The 14,794-nt window shown below is 37.3% G+C and overlaps 1 protein-coding gene across 1 annotated transcript in view; it reads left to right on the top strand.

Annotated features, from left to right (window-relative positions):
• LOC129361075 (ephrin type-A receptor 6-like) overlaps positions 1 to 14,794 on the top strand; it is a 164,073-nt gene that overhangs the window by 112,826 nt on the left and 36,453 nt on the right. Inside the window, exon 6 of the mRNA XM_055031720.1 lies at positions 12,043 to 12,167. Within this exon, the coding sequence (XP_054887695.1) occupies positions 12,043 to 12,167 (125 nt within the window). The remainder of the gene's footprint in view (positions 1 to 12,042; positions 12,168 to 14,794) is intronic.

Consider the following 14,794-nt stretch of genomic DNA (forward strand, 5'->3'; position numbering starts at 1 on the left):
TTCCTTAAACTAATGTCCCATATCCTATTGCAAGTGCTGGACAGTGACATTCTTTTTTGCTGTTATTTAACCCCATGAATGAATGGAGATGGTGGGAGGTATAAGACAATACAAGGAGGGTGGTCACTGACCCATTTTGAATCCACAGTCGCCAGGTCAAAATTCTGCTTCCAAAGTCAAACAGCCCCAGATGGCAGCATACCGAGGCTGATCCACACCTTCGCTCGACTGGAATTAGGACGCCATGTAGTGGCACCGGGAAGGTAACGAGCGGGGCAGTGACGTTGGGGCCAAGGTTGGCAAGGCTTGGGAGGATGACTTGCTGGCTAATAGGCAAGCAGATGGTTATATTCTCTGCAGGTTGTCCAGGGAAAATCAGACTGGTTCTGAGATAAGCTTTGGTCCATCTATTTGTCCTTGTTTGGCTGCAGATTAAATCCAAACCCACACAGCAAAAATGTGAATTTTCTAAAGTGGGGCAGCATCACAGGAGTTGTGTTCAAAATTTACCCTGCTCATTAGTAGAGCAGTACCAATTACACTCTTTTAAAAAAGTTAGACTTTAAGTTCCCTTGGTTTTCTAGATTGACAGGTGTTCTCATTTTTTGCTGAAATCTGACTTTTTCACATGCTTAGTAGCATTATTCATGCTACTAAGTAAAAGCGACCGCAGTCAGACCAACATACATATCATCAGATTACTTCAGATTACTACACAAAGTGGCACAAATATGATATTTTGTGGGGGTGAAAAGATTGAAATCTGGCTGTTCAGACAACCATGAAAAAGTCATAAATGGGTCACTTTTGCCTGCAGTGCTGTATTTTTAATAACGGAAACCTCGTTTGAGCTCCATTTAATATAATAAATAACAGGAATCTTGCATCAAAATTAACTTGTGCATATCTGACATAGAGAAAAATGTGGATTATTTATTTATTGCTGTGTTTTCAGTACATTGCTTTATTGGGGAGGAAAAAGCTGCCAGAGCAGTGCAGAAAACTTGGACCAGTAGTTGCTGCTCTCTGTGTCTCAATAAAGGTCTACATTAAAGTAGATTAGCATTTGAAGAAAGGTAAATACTATCCATCTCAGGTCAGCCCAATGTGGTCAAAAGGACTTATCAGGTGCACTGCTGTCAGCGCACAAACAGTTAAGGGGAGGATAAAGTCACATTTGCAGCACAATGCACAAGGTATTGAACTTCTGCTACAGTGTGATTAATACATCCACTGTTTTAAGTATCAATGGCCCAACCTTGGATCATGAAGAACCGAGTTGCTAATATGACTGAGTTGCTAATAGAGGTTGTTGGTTTAAGCAGAGTGTGCCTCGCTGCGATTATCCTTTAGGCAGGTGTTTGCTTACTTCGCTCATTGGGAAGTTTATTTCACCTGCTTCCCATGGGGGTTCATTTAACCTGAGGCATCTGTTCAACTATGCCCATTATTTGACCTTCAGCACCTCGTAATACCAGTGCCTTTGACCTGCTCCTGCAGCACATATTCATAAACCCACTTACATGGAAATGCTGAATTGGTGGTCACAAACAACAGATGCCAGGTTAAACAATCCTAACACAAGAGGGGACGATTTTCAGCTTTGCATTTTGATGAAAATGCCTGAGGAATTTCATTAGTGTAACACTTGAGGTGTGGAAGATCAAGCCGCACTTGAGCTGAGTTCAACAAATTCAAACAGTATGTTAGGAAGGGGCGGGTTATCGCAGCTGTGCTCAGTTGGGAGATCTGTAAAAACGGTGTCCTTTTACTTGTTGATTTGTATTCTGGTTGGCTGGATGCTGCATACAAATACCCACCTGCTTCAGGTGGTTTTTACCCGACAGGAGGGCTGCAGCCAAAGTCATTGCTAATAAACTGCAAGGACGTGTGTAGCGTACTCTGGTTTATCTTCCAAGGAGGCAAACCTCCAAGTTCCTTTCAAGTAATCTTGGGAAATATTTTTTTTCAAGCTTTAAAAATATTTTAAAAATTTTATGTCAACAATGATTACTTCTTAATTAATTTTTGGGGGGATGGTGTGTTTTGCAAACCCCAGAACCGCACATGGAGAAGCAACATTCAGCTTCTACGCACCAAAAATCTAGAACAAACTTCCAGAAAACTGCAAAACAGCAGAAACACCGAGTTCCTTTAAATCTAGACTGAAAACACACCTGTTTATAGCCGCTTTTGAAGCATCGTAAATGAAACATTAATCAATATTAATGACAAAACTTAATTCTTCAATTGTTGACTGTATTTTTATGATGTAAAGCACTTTGACCTGCCTCGTTGCTGAAATGTGCAACAGAAATAAACTTGATTTTCAAAATATCTTTTCCTCTTACTGTAACTTGATCTACATGACTGGAAGGTATCGACATAAATTAGACTGATAAGAGTTAAATATGGACTCGTATTTTTTTAGAACTGGATGTTAATTGAATCTGCAAATTGTAAAATTCCTTCAGAATACTTTTGTTGTTGACTAAATTGTTCATGTAATAACCAATAATTCACTGAGGGATAAAATATCTCTAGAATCGAAGGGTTGTAAATATTTTACAGGCATCCTAGCTACAAACTATAAGTTACATTTTCAGACCTTTGTACCTGGCAAAGTTATCATAATATCCATTTCCTCTTAAAATACTTACCGTCGTATTTGAAGTGTCAAACGAGAGGTAATGTTACTCAAAACCTTCTGATAATAATTGGTCTGTTTGGGGGCTCAGACTGCCATGCTTCAATGTTTGGGGTCTTCACTAAAATACCTACAGCATTGTGGGATATAGGATCATATAGTACATGCCCAGTCAGCTCCTATAGAGTCCTCCAGACATACAGTAAGTCACCCATTCACCAGTCAGTGTTAAGAATAGCTTTTCCCACAGATCGCTATTCAGCAGTGCTCAGAGCAGGTGGGGAGTTTGAAGGGATAGAGATTAGCTCTTTCTACCCCAGAAAATGATTTATGCTGAGACTTTTATCAGGACGCTTTTCCCCTCACGCAAAGATCATTTCCCCTGACTTCACCTCACAACGAGCACTATTTTAAGCATTGCCTCATTAATACAGACTGATTGGATTCATTGTTCTGCAATCCTGATGGATGTCCTCCGAAGTTTCCTCCCTCTTAACTCGCATCTCAAACTGCTCTTCAGTCTTCGCACAGAACTTCCTTTGAAGAATACCGACCCATTGTCTTCTGAGAGTTCAATAAATCAGCTGCCAATGTCTTTTGTTGGTCCGCTTCTTTTAAATGAAACTGCATTATTATCAATCCTTTAACTAAATCATAATGGCAGAAGTTCAACCTGAAATCTCCATCTGCATTTATATAAGACTCACCGTAAAGGCAATTTGCATAAGGTCTTACAGTTTCACTGTATAATCAGGTGTATGCAGATGATCAAGACTACTCTCACATTGTATTTTTAACTGGATTCATCTCGGTTTATTTAACCCCTGATTGATAACTTTATGTTAAACTTGGCAAATCACTCACTTTTATCGTTAGGCTCTCATTGTTTGACATGAAAATATAAGAACACAACCTTCCAGCATTTCTTTTTTTTTTCTCCTGTTGTGACCTCTTCACTAAACTGTGTAATAGTTGAGTGTTTAACTTCAGGATGAGTTACTCTGACAGCTGGTGTGTGTATAGATGGCTCTGCTTGAAATTTGCTCCATAGGAAAGCGTGTTCCACTGCAGTAAGTCTGCTGTGGGTGCTACACCAGGGTCGGCTGCTATTTATACTGTATCTCCGCTGCTGCAGCACTTCGTTCCTCTCTCTGTGCACTCCCACTGGGAGAGGAGATGAGGAGAGAATTTCAAACTACCCAAAGTTTATATTCTGTGCTCATGTTTGATTATTGCTCTATTTTTAATGTAACAAGTCAAAGTTGCTTTTCAACAAAGATTATATCTCTGCGTGAACAAGCATCTTCTGGGAGAACTGAAATTGTTGTTTTTTTATATATTTTTCAAATGATATGTCCTTTGTATCTTCGCTCTCTGATCTACAAGTGTGAATAAATTCACTAAACCAAGTTGGCATTCAATAATAAGCAAAATGTAGCTCAAAATAATGACAATCTGATGGAAGTGGTGATAAATTTGTTGGTAAACCCAGAAAGAAAAAGAACAGCTTTCAGAAAAGGGTTGTTAACGTAATAGATTAAAATACCAAAATAGGTATTTTAGCACAAAATTCAAACTTAAAAACAAGGAATAATACAAATTATAAAATTATATGCTCTCTGCTAAAGATAGTATCTTAAACTACCGTCTCATTTCCTCTCTTCTTTCGCCTTTTGATTCTCACAGATGCAGAATTATGCACCCTATCATTCTTGTCAGCCTATATTTGCATCACTTTCCAATACTGGATGCTTGGTTTCAAGGATAATGAAGCTTTTAAATAAAAGCATGAGAAATGGACAGGTTGCTGAGGACAGGGACCGGCAGGGAAATCAGCTGTCAGCAGCCAGATACGTCTGCTCTTCTCATTAATTACTTTTGGGGAAAGAGAGGTAGAGGCCAAATGAGTATTGATTATGGTGGGCCAGTATAGGACCAGTTTCACTGGCCTTTCTCACACATCATTGCCTCTCCACTTCCCCATTAAGTGGAAACAAGAGGGATCAGTGGCAAGCTGGGACCTTATTAAAGACAGGACCTGGTAGTGGTAGACAGCCTAGCCAACACATAAGTCTTCCCTACATAGGCAACATTTTGTTCCACTTTGTCATTTAATCCCTTTTCTCTGCTTTAGTGGCAGCTGTCAATGAAAGGATGACTGTTAAAACGTAGTAAGGTTTTTGCAAACATTCCACTTTTTTTCTTTGTAACTTTCTTGTTTCCGACCCACACTGAAACCTGGAGCAGAAAATAGTCCAAACCTCACCGAAATACTTTCCCTTCTCCCTTTAACAGCAACAACCTCTGCTTTTGTTGCATGACTGATGATTTTAATTACCTTTTAACTCCCTGTACTCAGCAGATACACATAATAAATGGCGCACAAAGTTGTTAAAGCAACCATCTGGGCTCTATTGAGCTTTTCGACACCGTCATGAGAAAGGCAGCCACCGTATCGGAGGTGGATAGCAGGTGTGCCACAGGATAACATGAAACTATCTCACTTAAGATTTGGATGACAGCTATTCAGAGTCAAAGTAATCTCATCTATTTTTCTTATCTGAGGAGCAGTAAAGAGGCATCAGAAGAAGACGGTCTGTATAACCACAGAGGGGCCAGAGATTGTGTGAGAGATTGCTGAACAAATTACTCTGAGAAATGTGAAGCTACAATGGAATGAAATGAAAGCAGACATATTAATTACATGTATATATAAAGTATAATGGCAAGGATAATCTTGATCAGAAGCACCAAAAAATGACTGATGTAAAGGCAGTATTTCAATATTTCTTTAATTATTTTGGTAACGCTTTATTTGAAGACATTGTCATGAAGTGTCATTCAATAAATAATACTTTTAATGCAAAATTGACACGTTCAATGAACTTTTAATGCAAATTTTTTGCAATAAAAATGATTATTTACCAAATAATGCAAAATTGGTCATTTCAGTGGACTTTTAATGCAGCGTTTAGTACAACATTGCATTAAAAGTGTCATTATTTACCACATGACACTTCCTGACATGAGTCATAGCCATTCATGAAGACTCCTTTATGTTCATAACAGGTGTCAGTCGTATGCACACTCCTTCAAACAAATAATTTCTCTTTGTATTTCTTAAGGAAGCGCAATATGTGGCATTTAACAATCCATCCATCCTTTACGTACCTCAGTAGTTTTTTGTATTTTAGTGGGGAAACCTCGGGGATCCCTAGACCAGACAGGAAATACTTGCTCTCCAGTGGATAGTTGTGAAAATACCTGCATTTAAAAAAAATTGTATCACAAAATCCACTTCTACACAGATTATTAAATTGTCTGTTTCACCAAGCACGGTTCTTCTCAGTTTTTTTTTTTTTTTACATTCGTCTTTTTTAAAATTATTAAAAGGTTAATTGATTGGTCGTCCGTTGCCTTCCCTGCTCATAAGCACAGATATTGCCATCAACATTTTTATATCACATGAGAAAACAGCTAAAAATGGACAAACCAAAAGGTGAAAAACTGAGAATGTGAATGTTTTTCTAAACATAATCAAAGAGTCACACAGTGACAGTATCGGTTATTGCATTTGTTTGCGCTGTCACTTGTTTGAGTTAAGTTTCATAACCACTCTATAATTAAGCCCAACGGTTTATTTGGCTTTTGTCAGGCTTCTGCTGTTTCCATGTAAGATTGGAGTTTATAACACACAGCGCATGACCCACAATGCATTGGAGGTAACCTCCAGACTTAATGAAGTGTAATGATGATGCTCCCTAAATTAGAGTGCATGTCATTTCAGTTTTGCTTATGGTTTGTGTTATTAGCACGCAAAAACCCACAGGCTTGCTTTTACTCACAGAGACATAACACATTCGATAAATGTGATTTTCCTCAAGCTGATTACTTGTAGTCCCGTAAGCAACATTGTAGACGGAGTAAGGCGCTTCCGAATCACCTCACGTACCTGACATTGGCAGGCAGTGTTGGGAATTGAGCCGAATGTTTTCAAATTGAACAAATTCAAATTAAATTCAATCAAACTATAATCAAAGTTTGCAATGCTGTCGTTAACGTTCATGTGATTGGTTACACAAACAGTATCCTCCTGTGAAAGGTCAGATTGGACCCGACATGAGAAAAGGAACCATCAAACACCTACACAAAAGAGACGCATCAATATGACCGCTGTAAACAACAGCTTCCATATGTGTTTCTCTTTCACGCCATCTCTTTATCAGCATTCAATCTGTTAGGACATCGTTTAGGCTCCCACACGGCATCAATACTGGCTCTATTGATTTTTTTAAACAGTTAATGGAAGCCTTTAGGGTAGGAAAGCTAATTAAAATCATATGCAGGTCAAGCTCATTTAAAGACTCCCCATTAGTTTACGTTGAACTTAACCACGGTTGACTGAAAAATCCATCCATGGGGCATCATAATTGACTTATGTTTCTAATGGCTTTTCTGTCTCCTTCATACAGGAGAAAGATGGGGAGTTCCTTCGGCAGATTTCATGTAGCAGGTTTAATAACCCTCAAATGGAATCATTAAAGGCAATTGATGTGTGTATTTGTGTCCTCAAAGTGTCAGTGACTGAGGAAAGTGTTTACAAAAGTAGGAAAAGTTGAAGCTGCTGAACAGTACGCCCCCTTCTCCGACACAAAACCTTGTTCTTAGAATTATGATTTATTCATGATCGATAGTAGGAATGAAAATTATCCAGCAAGCGACGGAAGATAGATTCATTATTCCATTTAATTTAAGATGCATTTAGTTTTAAAAAGCAGTACTACAACTTCTACAGTGGACCCTGGTTTTTGCGGCCACATCCACCCAAGAATAGCTGGAATCCATAAGTACTTGAGAAACTCTCTAAAAATGCTTATGCCTGTCGTTTTTATTATTTCAAACACCAAATATATTTCATCATGCGCAGTGGAAGCTGTCTTTGCACTAGCACAGAAACTAACATCGGACCAGAGTCACTCCAGTAGGACTAAAAGGAGTCCTTTGCTTTGGTCAGGCGTTTGCTGTTGAATTTTCATGAAACCAGCACGTTTTCTGCTAAGCGGTAACTCACGTCCATCTTTATCAACCGGAAGGTTTGTCAGCATCTTTTTGAAATCGTGCTTCTGTCTGTCTCAGGTCAGTCTTAGCCTGGCAGGCTGTCTGTTCTCAATCACTGTGTATCTGAAGGTTTACTTCTTCAGATCATGGAGAGCTGGGTTGATAAGAGAAAAGCCTTTAAGAAAGTCACTGACGCTGAGCACACGTCCATTGCATGGGGAAAAAAAACAATTCAGGAGGAAAATAAATGAAGAAAAACAAAACACATCTATTGAAGTGGTAGTAACTCCACCATTTCATGTTGTGAACCAAAACTCGTGAATACAAATATTTGATTAGTATAGATCTTTGGATCTCCTAATTTGGACTCTTAATTAAATGACATATTTTGGAGAATTATTGTTTCTCTTGCGCTATAGTGTGGGCTGGAAAATCAAAATGTTCATGGCGAGCTCTGTTTTGACATCCAGAGTGAGCCTCCACATTTCTGCTGGCAATTATTTCCTTCCAGACGGACAATAGTCTCCAGCAAACATATTGTTTTGTCACGTCCCAGCTTTCAACTCTTGTGTGCTCTCTTCTCTTGGGAGTCTCGTAGCTCCCTCGTTTATTTTTGTGAATTATGTGGGAGCCACAGCGGAGGGCTCATTTGAATCTGCTAGTCAGAGGGAGATTAAACTTAGGCTGTGTTTATTGTTTCCTATCGGGAGCCAATATGCTAACAGCAGATGCCAGTGGTCTTGCTGCGCCTCAGTTTGACGGATCCACAACATGACTTTCACCACAAACCACCGCAGTTGCGCCCAACTGGCACGGGCAGCAGAAGAAGGGGGGAAAGAATCCTGTAATGTCGGGGCTTTAGCAGAGCGCTTCATTACACTGTTAGATCAGATAAAATCCCCCGAGATGAATTTTCTCTGTTATCTTGAATAGGCGAGGAGGAGTGAACTGGTCATATTAGAGGTAATAAGTATTAATAACACATAATAGGATGTCAGTAGCTTTGGCTGATTTTATTTCCTGTAAAGTAGGGAATTATTTTCTACTTCAGCTGCTTCATATTGTTTTTAAGACAAAAAAAAGCCCCTCTCATATGCACGCATGTAGACTTACACACACAGAGACACACTCTGCCCTTTGAGCTTAATGACTATGCTAATAATATAAGCTGTTTCAAGTCACGCATGGCTTTGTTTTGGTCAAGTTTTGCTAGCATTTCAGACTACTTAAGAAATTTTAAAAAGCCTATTAAAGAACGGGTTATTAAGGAGAAGCCATGCATTAAAACACATTTAATAATGTGAACGCGGCTGTTTCTCTACTCTGGATCCCACACCTCTGTGTTACACTACCAGCACTTTATCAATCATGTTGACTTGGCTTATTTCATGGATATTGAGTTTATTTTTATAGCACTAATTCGCGACACGTCACCCCAACATTTTACAAAAAAATAGTTGATTGAAGCTCAGTTTTTGATTTTCTTAGAGAGTTAGATATGTTTCATTTTTCTGCATGTTGTCTTCAAATAACCTGCAAAATGACAAGCTAAGAATAATCTAATTTGAGTAATTTTGGTTCAGATATCTACTTTTTGTGATATAAATTACTCAACAAATAACATATGATTAATGATTTTTTTTTATCCCATCCTTCCTACATTTTTACCCTGTTTGTCGTTGCAGAGTCATGAATAAACTGTTTTCCAGAGACAGGTGGCATCTTGGACACACAAAAAACATTGACAATTGAATTCAATTGAACCAAATAAAAAATATAGCAACTTAAGAGCTACCTACTTTCTCCTACCTCTTAGATTCAAATAATAAATCTGAAACATATATTTATATTCAATAAAAATGGTGGCCACCAATATCTCTAGCCCAACAAACTAAATCATAATATTTTAACACGATTGGGTAAAACTACAAAAAATCTGTCCTGCAACATTATCTCAGTTTTTGTGGATATATTTTATAAATACAGTTTAACTTCAAAGTTAGATATAATTTTTTCAAAGAGCAATATTGAACTGCAGTTTCTTTTTGTGTGCAATGTAACATATTTCAGCTCTTCCTGGAATTAAAGACACAGGCAGGTGTTTTTTAATTTATGTGAATAGCAGCATTTTTATCTAGTTCTATCCAGTTTTTACTCATTATTTCACTCTTTTTCATACTGAACAAAAGAAATTGATTTTAAATAACTCGGGTGAAAGAGAAAGCCTGCAGGGAGTCTAAAAAGAGGATTTTTTTTTTCTAATCTAGCTTCCATCAGACATTTTTAACATCTAACAAGCTCAAACCCACAGCCAACTATAACCTACCCCAATATTCCTCCACATTAATGTTTTCTCTTTTCCTCTTAAGAGCGTACATTTCCCAGATGTCTTTGTGACATCTGCAAAACATCTTCAACCAGGCACATGAAAAATATTGACAGAGGGTTAAGTTTTCCTTTGGGTTTGCATTAAAAAAAAGCAAGTTTATACTTGCATTCACGTAACGAGTAAGCTATATTTACTAGATGATAGAATATATGTTAATAAAGCTGTTTCATCTGCTAACTTGTGTCTCCTGGGAGCAAAATGCAATTATTTATCCAGAAGAAATCCATAAAGCAGTTCACTACAAGAAAAATAAGCATGCCTTGCTCAACATATTTTTGATTGAAACCAGATAAAGTTATCACACAGAGACTGATGATTGAAACCTTTTGAGTCAGAAATGTTGGTAACTACATGATCATATGGCAATTTTCACTAAACAGCGTCAACCAATGGTGCTTCTTAAGCACTGAATAGAATCTGTATATTTCACTATTTCTTTTTGCAACCTCCTCACTATTCATTGCCATTTTATCATGTTAAACATTTACTTCACTAAGAGACTTTGCCACAATGGTAGCTCTGTGAATCTGTGCATGAAAGAGAGTTAAATGCTAACATTTGTATGCAATTAGCCTAAGTTAGCTAACAGACAGACATTTTGAGAGAGTGCATCATCACAGTATGTAGTCATGCACAGTGCCTTGCAACAATTTTATACCCTTTAAACATTTTCACTTTTTGTCACACTACGAACTTCAATGCATTTTAGTAGGATTTCTGTAACAGAGCTTCACATATTAGTGCATGAGTGTGACATAAATATGAAAAGAGTTTTAAAAATATCTCAAAAGTATAGTGGGAAGACGTCTTCCTACCCCAAAACAACTTTGTGCTACTTTTAGTAAAAGTCCAGGTGTATTGTAAAAGTTTTTGAGATTTTTTTGAGAGCATATTTGTCCACAAACATCATGAAGACCAAGGAAAGCACCAGAAATTGCAGAATTAAAGTTGGGCAAAAAGCTCAAAGAAGGATTAGATTATTAGCAATATCCCAAACTTTGAAAATCCCAAAGCCACTGTTCAAACCATCGAGAGCAAACCAAGACACGGCTGCTCACTGAAACTAAGAGGCCAGGTAAAAATATTAACCAGCCAGATGGAAAAATCACCCAAACCTTGCAACTAAATCTACAAAGTAATGCTTTATATCTGAGCCTACTCATATGTTTGACAAAACATTCAAATCTAATTGAAAGCAGATGTTGGGAGTTAAAGTTTTGAAAGAAAAACTGGCAACGAGTTTTATAGACTTATTTGGACATAAAGTAACTTTTAGTTTTGTTTTCAAAAAATTCAAGGTTGTGTAAAATGTTTGAAAAATAGAGAATGGATTTTGCAAATGAAAAGAAATTAATTAAACAAAATATGAGCTTGCTCTCACGTCTGTTCTGAAGGAAAAGAAAAGGAAAATCTGACCTCAGAGTTTAACAAAACTTTCATAGTTGCTTTCTACCTACAGTTTTTAAAATATCAACAACAAAGATGACAGTGAAATGCAAGAGTTCAAGGTGAGTTGTACTGACATTCATTTTCATTTACTTCAAATCACTTTCAAAATTATCCATTTATTGTTAAGAATAAACTGCATTGCAGGTTGCAGACGTACCTTATGGATATTGAATAAAGAACAATTTATTGGTGTCTGTTTGGAAGTATTCTCCTCTATCATTACATTGATAGAGCCAATAGAGAAATGCCAAAACAAAAAAATGTTCAGAATTTTGTGTTTTTAGTTTTTGTTTGAGCCTGACTCATTAAAGCAGATAGGTGAATTCATTAGACGGCTAAACAAATTCATTTTTGCAGCCGATATTTGCTGATCCCGCTCACGCTCTGTGTAGGCTTTCTACCCAACAGCCCCGACACGCAGCCTTAGAACGTTTTATCAGCAATGTCAATAGAGTCAGCACGCAATAAATGATGTCTGCTTGGTATGTTTACTGAACAGGTCCATCTCTGGTGGGAGCTGTAAAGAAGGACTGGGCTTCTCCAAACAGCATCGCTCTCTCCTGGCAGCAGCCCGAAGAAACAACACTTCCCATCATTGACTATGAAGTCAAATACTATGAAAAGGTAGACTGTCACACTTCTTTTGCATGACTATTATCCCTTCCTTATGAAATGTTTCTCAGCACAGTAACAGTCCTTAAGAAACTCACATCTTCCTCTTGCTGACTATGATGTTTTCATTTAGTTTGCTAAATTGCTAAGCTAATGCTGGCATGTTTTCACATTCTTGATACAAGTCTCTGGTAACTTACCTTGAGCAAATATTTACATTTTAATAAAAAGTATGGTTATGAAAGTTATTCTCCTGCTTTATAAAGCGAGTGCTTTGCAGCTGCATGCTGAGCAACCTTTCATAATACTGATGGCTCTCTTTTCACATGATGCGACAGCCATTACTATCTTTCACTGTGAATGTCAGCATAAAAGGTGAAAATCACACCGAATGTATAAAGTAAAATCCAACTTTATAGGAGAAACACTGCAACACACACTGCCAATGATTTGTTATAGTTTTAAAAGTGTGTAGACACAAATTGGGTGTAATTTTCTTATCATTATTTGATGCACAAAGAAGTGAAAATCACTGACATTCTCACAATAACATGTATTCATACCTGAGAATCCTGAGCTATACTTGAAAATATTTCTCTTGTTTTTAAAATATATAAACATCAGTTGAGTTTATCATAACCACTGACTGGTAGGGTGAAAAACACAGAATACTTCTTTATCATGGCTTTTGTTACCTGCAAGGAACTATTTTTGTTCTCATGTGCTAGAAGAAAGAGAAATGGAAAGCACATTTATTTCAGAAAAGTTCATTTCCAAACTGAAACGGCTAAGCAATTGAGTCATTACTTAAAACTGCTGCTCTTCTAGGCTCTTCTCAGTCTACAGTGGTCAGTATCTGTCAAAAGTGGCCCAATGAAAGTACAGTGGTGAGTAAGAGACAGGGTCATCGGTGGGCATGGCTCATTGGCACATGTAATCCAGTCCAAAAGGCCAGCCACTGCAGCTCAAGCTGCTAAAGAAGATAATGCTGGTGCCGAAAGATTTTTTTTTTTTTTGTGCATATAAATGTCCTGTTCTGCAGTTAGAAAGAGTTGAAAAACTGCAGACCAGTCAACCTCTGTAAGCAGAATAGCGCCTTTCACCACCAAGCAAGCATTAAAAAAACTACCAGTAGTTTAACTTGAAGTTTTAGGTTTCCAAATTTCTTAGATTTATTTCCAATTCCAAATTTTTGAGTGCTACTACACCTTGAATGCTGCAGTCAATAAAACTTAAAGTACATTTTATTGAATTCACAACCAATTTACAGCAGTGTAAACCAATCTTTAAGAGGCATTAATATTTAAAAACACAAATTACCAATACTAACTAGGCAAGGATAATCATGTAAACGTTCATAGATTGGAAAATTAAAGGCTTCTTGCGAAACATTGAGGTCCTTGCATGATCTAAAGGTCAAATTAAATTTGAAGTGTGATCCAGACTTTGATTAGTTTTTACAAGCCTATTTATGGCTTCACATTTTCTTTGAGATGGTTTAAGGAATGACTTCTTAGACACTCAGCTGTCACATTCCCCAAATTGATGCCCGGCACTCTGAAAATTCGAATAATTAATCACTACTGTGCAGCAAAAGGTTAAAGGACTGCAAAGTAAATTCTGCAATTTTCTTAATAATTTAAGTAATAAATGGGATTTATATAAACAGTGGAGATAGTACCAGCGGTACCTAAATGAGGACTGAACCGCCAGATTATTACTTGAAGGATTATTTGAAATTTAGATCAAAGTTTTACTGTAAAAGGCTTTGCGGAGGATCAGAAAGGATGTGACGTCCTGCTGTGATTCTGCATCTCAACAAACAGAAAGAATTTCCTTTCTATCATCATAAATCAATTGAAACATCCACTAATTGACGCATACAAAAAATATTCTAACAATTAGCCAAGTAATTCACTAAACATTAAGAACTGAGTTGTGCACATAGATGGAAGACAAGAGCCTCTTTGAACATTTCAGAAAATCAGCTAATTATCAACACAAACGTGGCTTAATGATGTTATGTTTGTGCATAATTATTTAGTGCTTAAAGGTGAAGAAAATGGTTTCTTCTCGAGCAGATGCACAAGCCGTATTGCACGCATATATGTAAAAGTTCAAGCCATAGTTTTTGGCATAACTTCCACAATGACTGATGTCAGCATCCATATGAAATAATGAATATTCTTCAGTGCATGCAAAACTTATAACTGTGCAAATCTCCAACTCATAAAAACTTATCAAAGAGTGTTTACAAGTAGCACCAACACACATTTCTCAAGTTTTTTTTAATGTCGTTATTTTCAATATGTTAATATGTGTAAAATATTGCCTAAAAGTCTAATAAAAAGTGTCATCTTCCATTTCATGTCTCTTGAATGTCTTCGACTTATCTATTCACAGCAATAGTTATTATACAGAACATCTGGTAAAGTGTTTGTCATACAGTTTTGTGACAAAATTATCTCTTCGCTGTCATTTCGTGTTCCCAATAGGGCTCAGAAAGCGAGCTTGAATGCAGCCTAGAAGGCACTTCTTGTTGCCACTCCCTCATTCAACATCTGTCACTGAGCTGCAGTGAATGTGACAGTAATTTGACAAAACTGTTTACCATGATTTTGATTAGGGTAAGCGTCGCT

Source organism: Poeciliopsis prolifica, unplaced genomic scaffold (genome assembly GCF_027474105.1).
Source record: "Poeciliopsis prolifica strain line A6 unplaced genomic scaffold, Auburn_PproV2 SCAFFOLD007, whole genome shotgun sequence".
Taxonomy (NCBI): domain Eukaryota; kingdom Metazoa; phylum Chordata; class Actinopteri; order Cyprinodontiformes; family Poeciliidae; genus Poeciliopsis; species Poeciliopsis prolifica.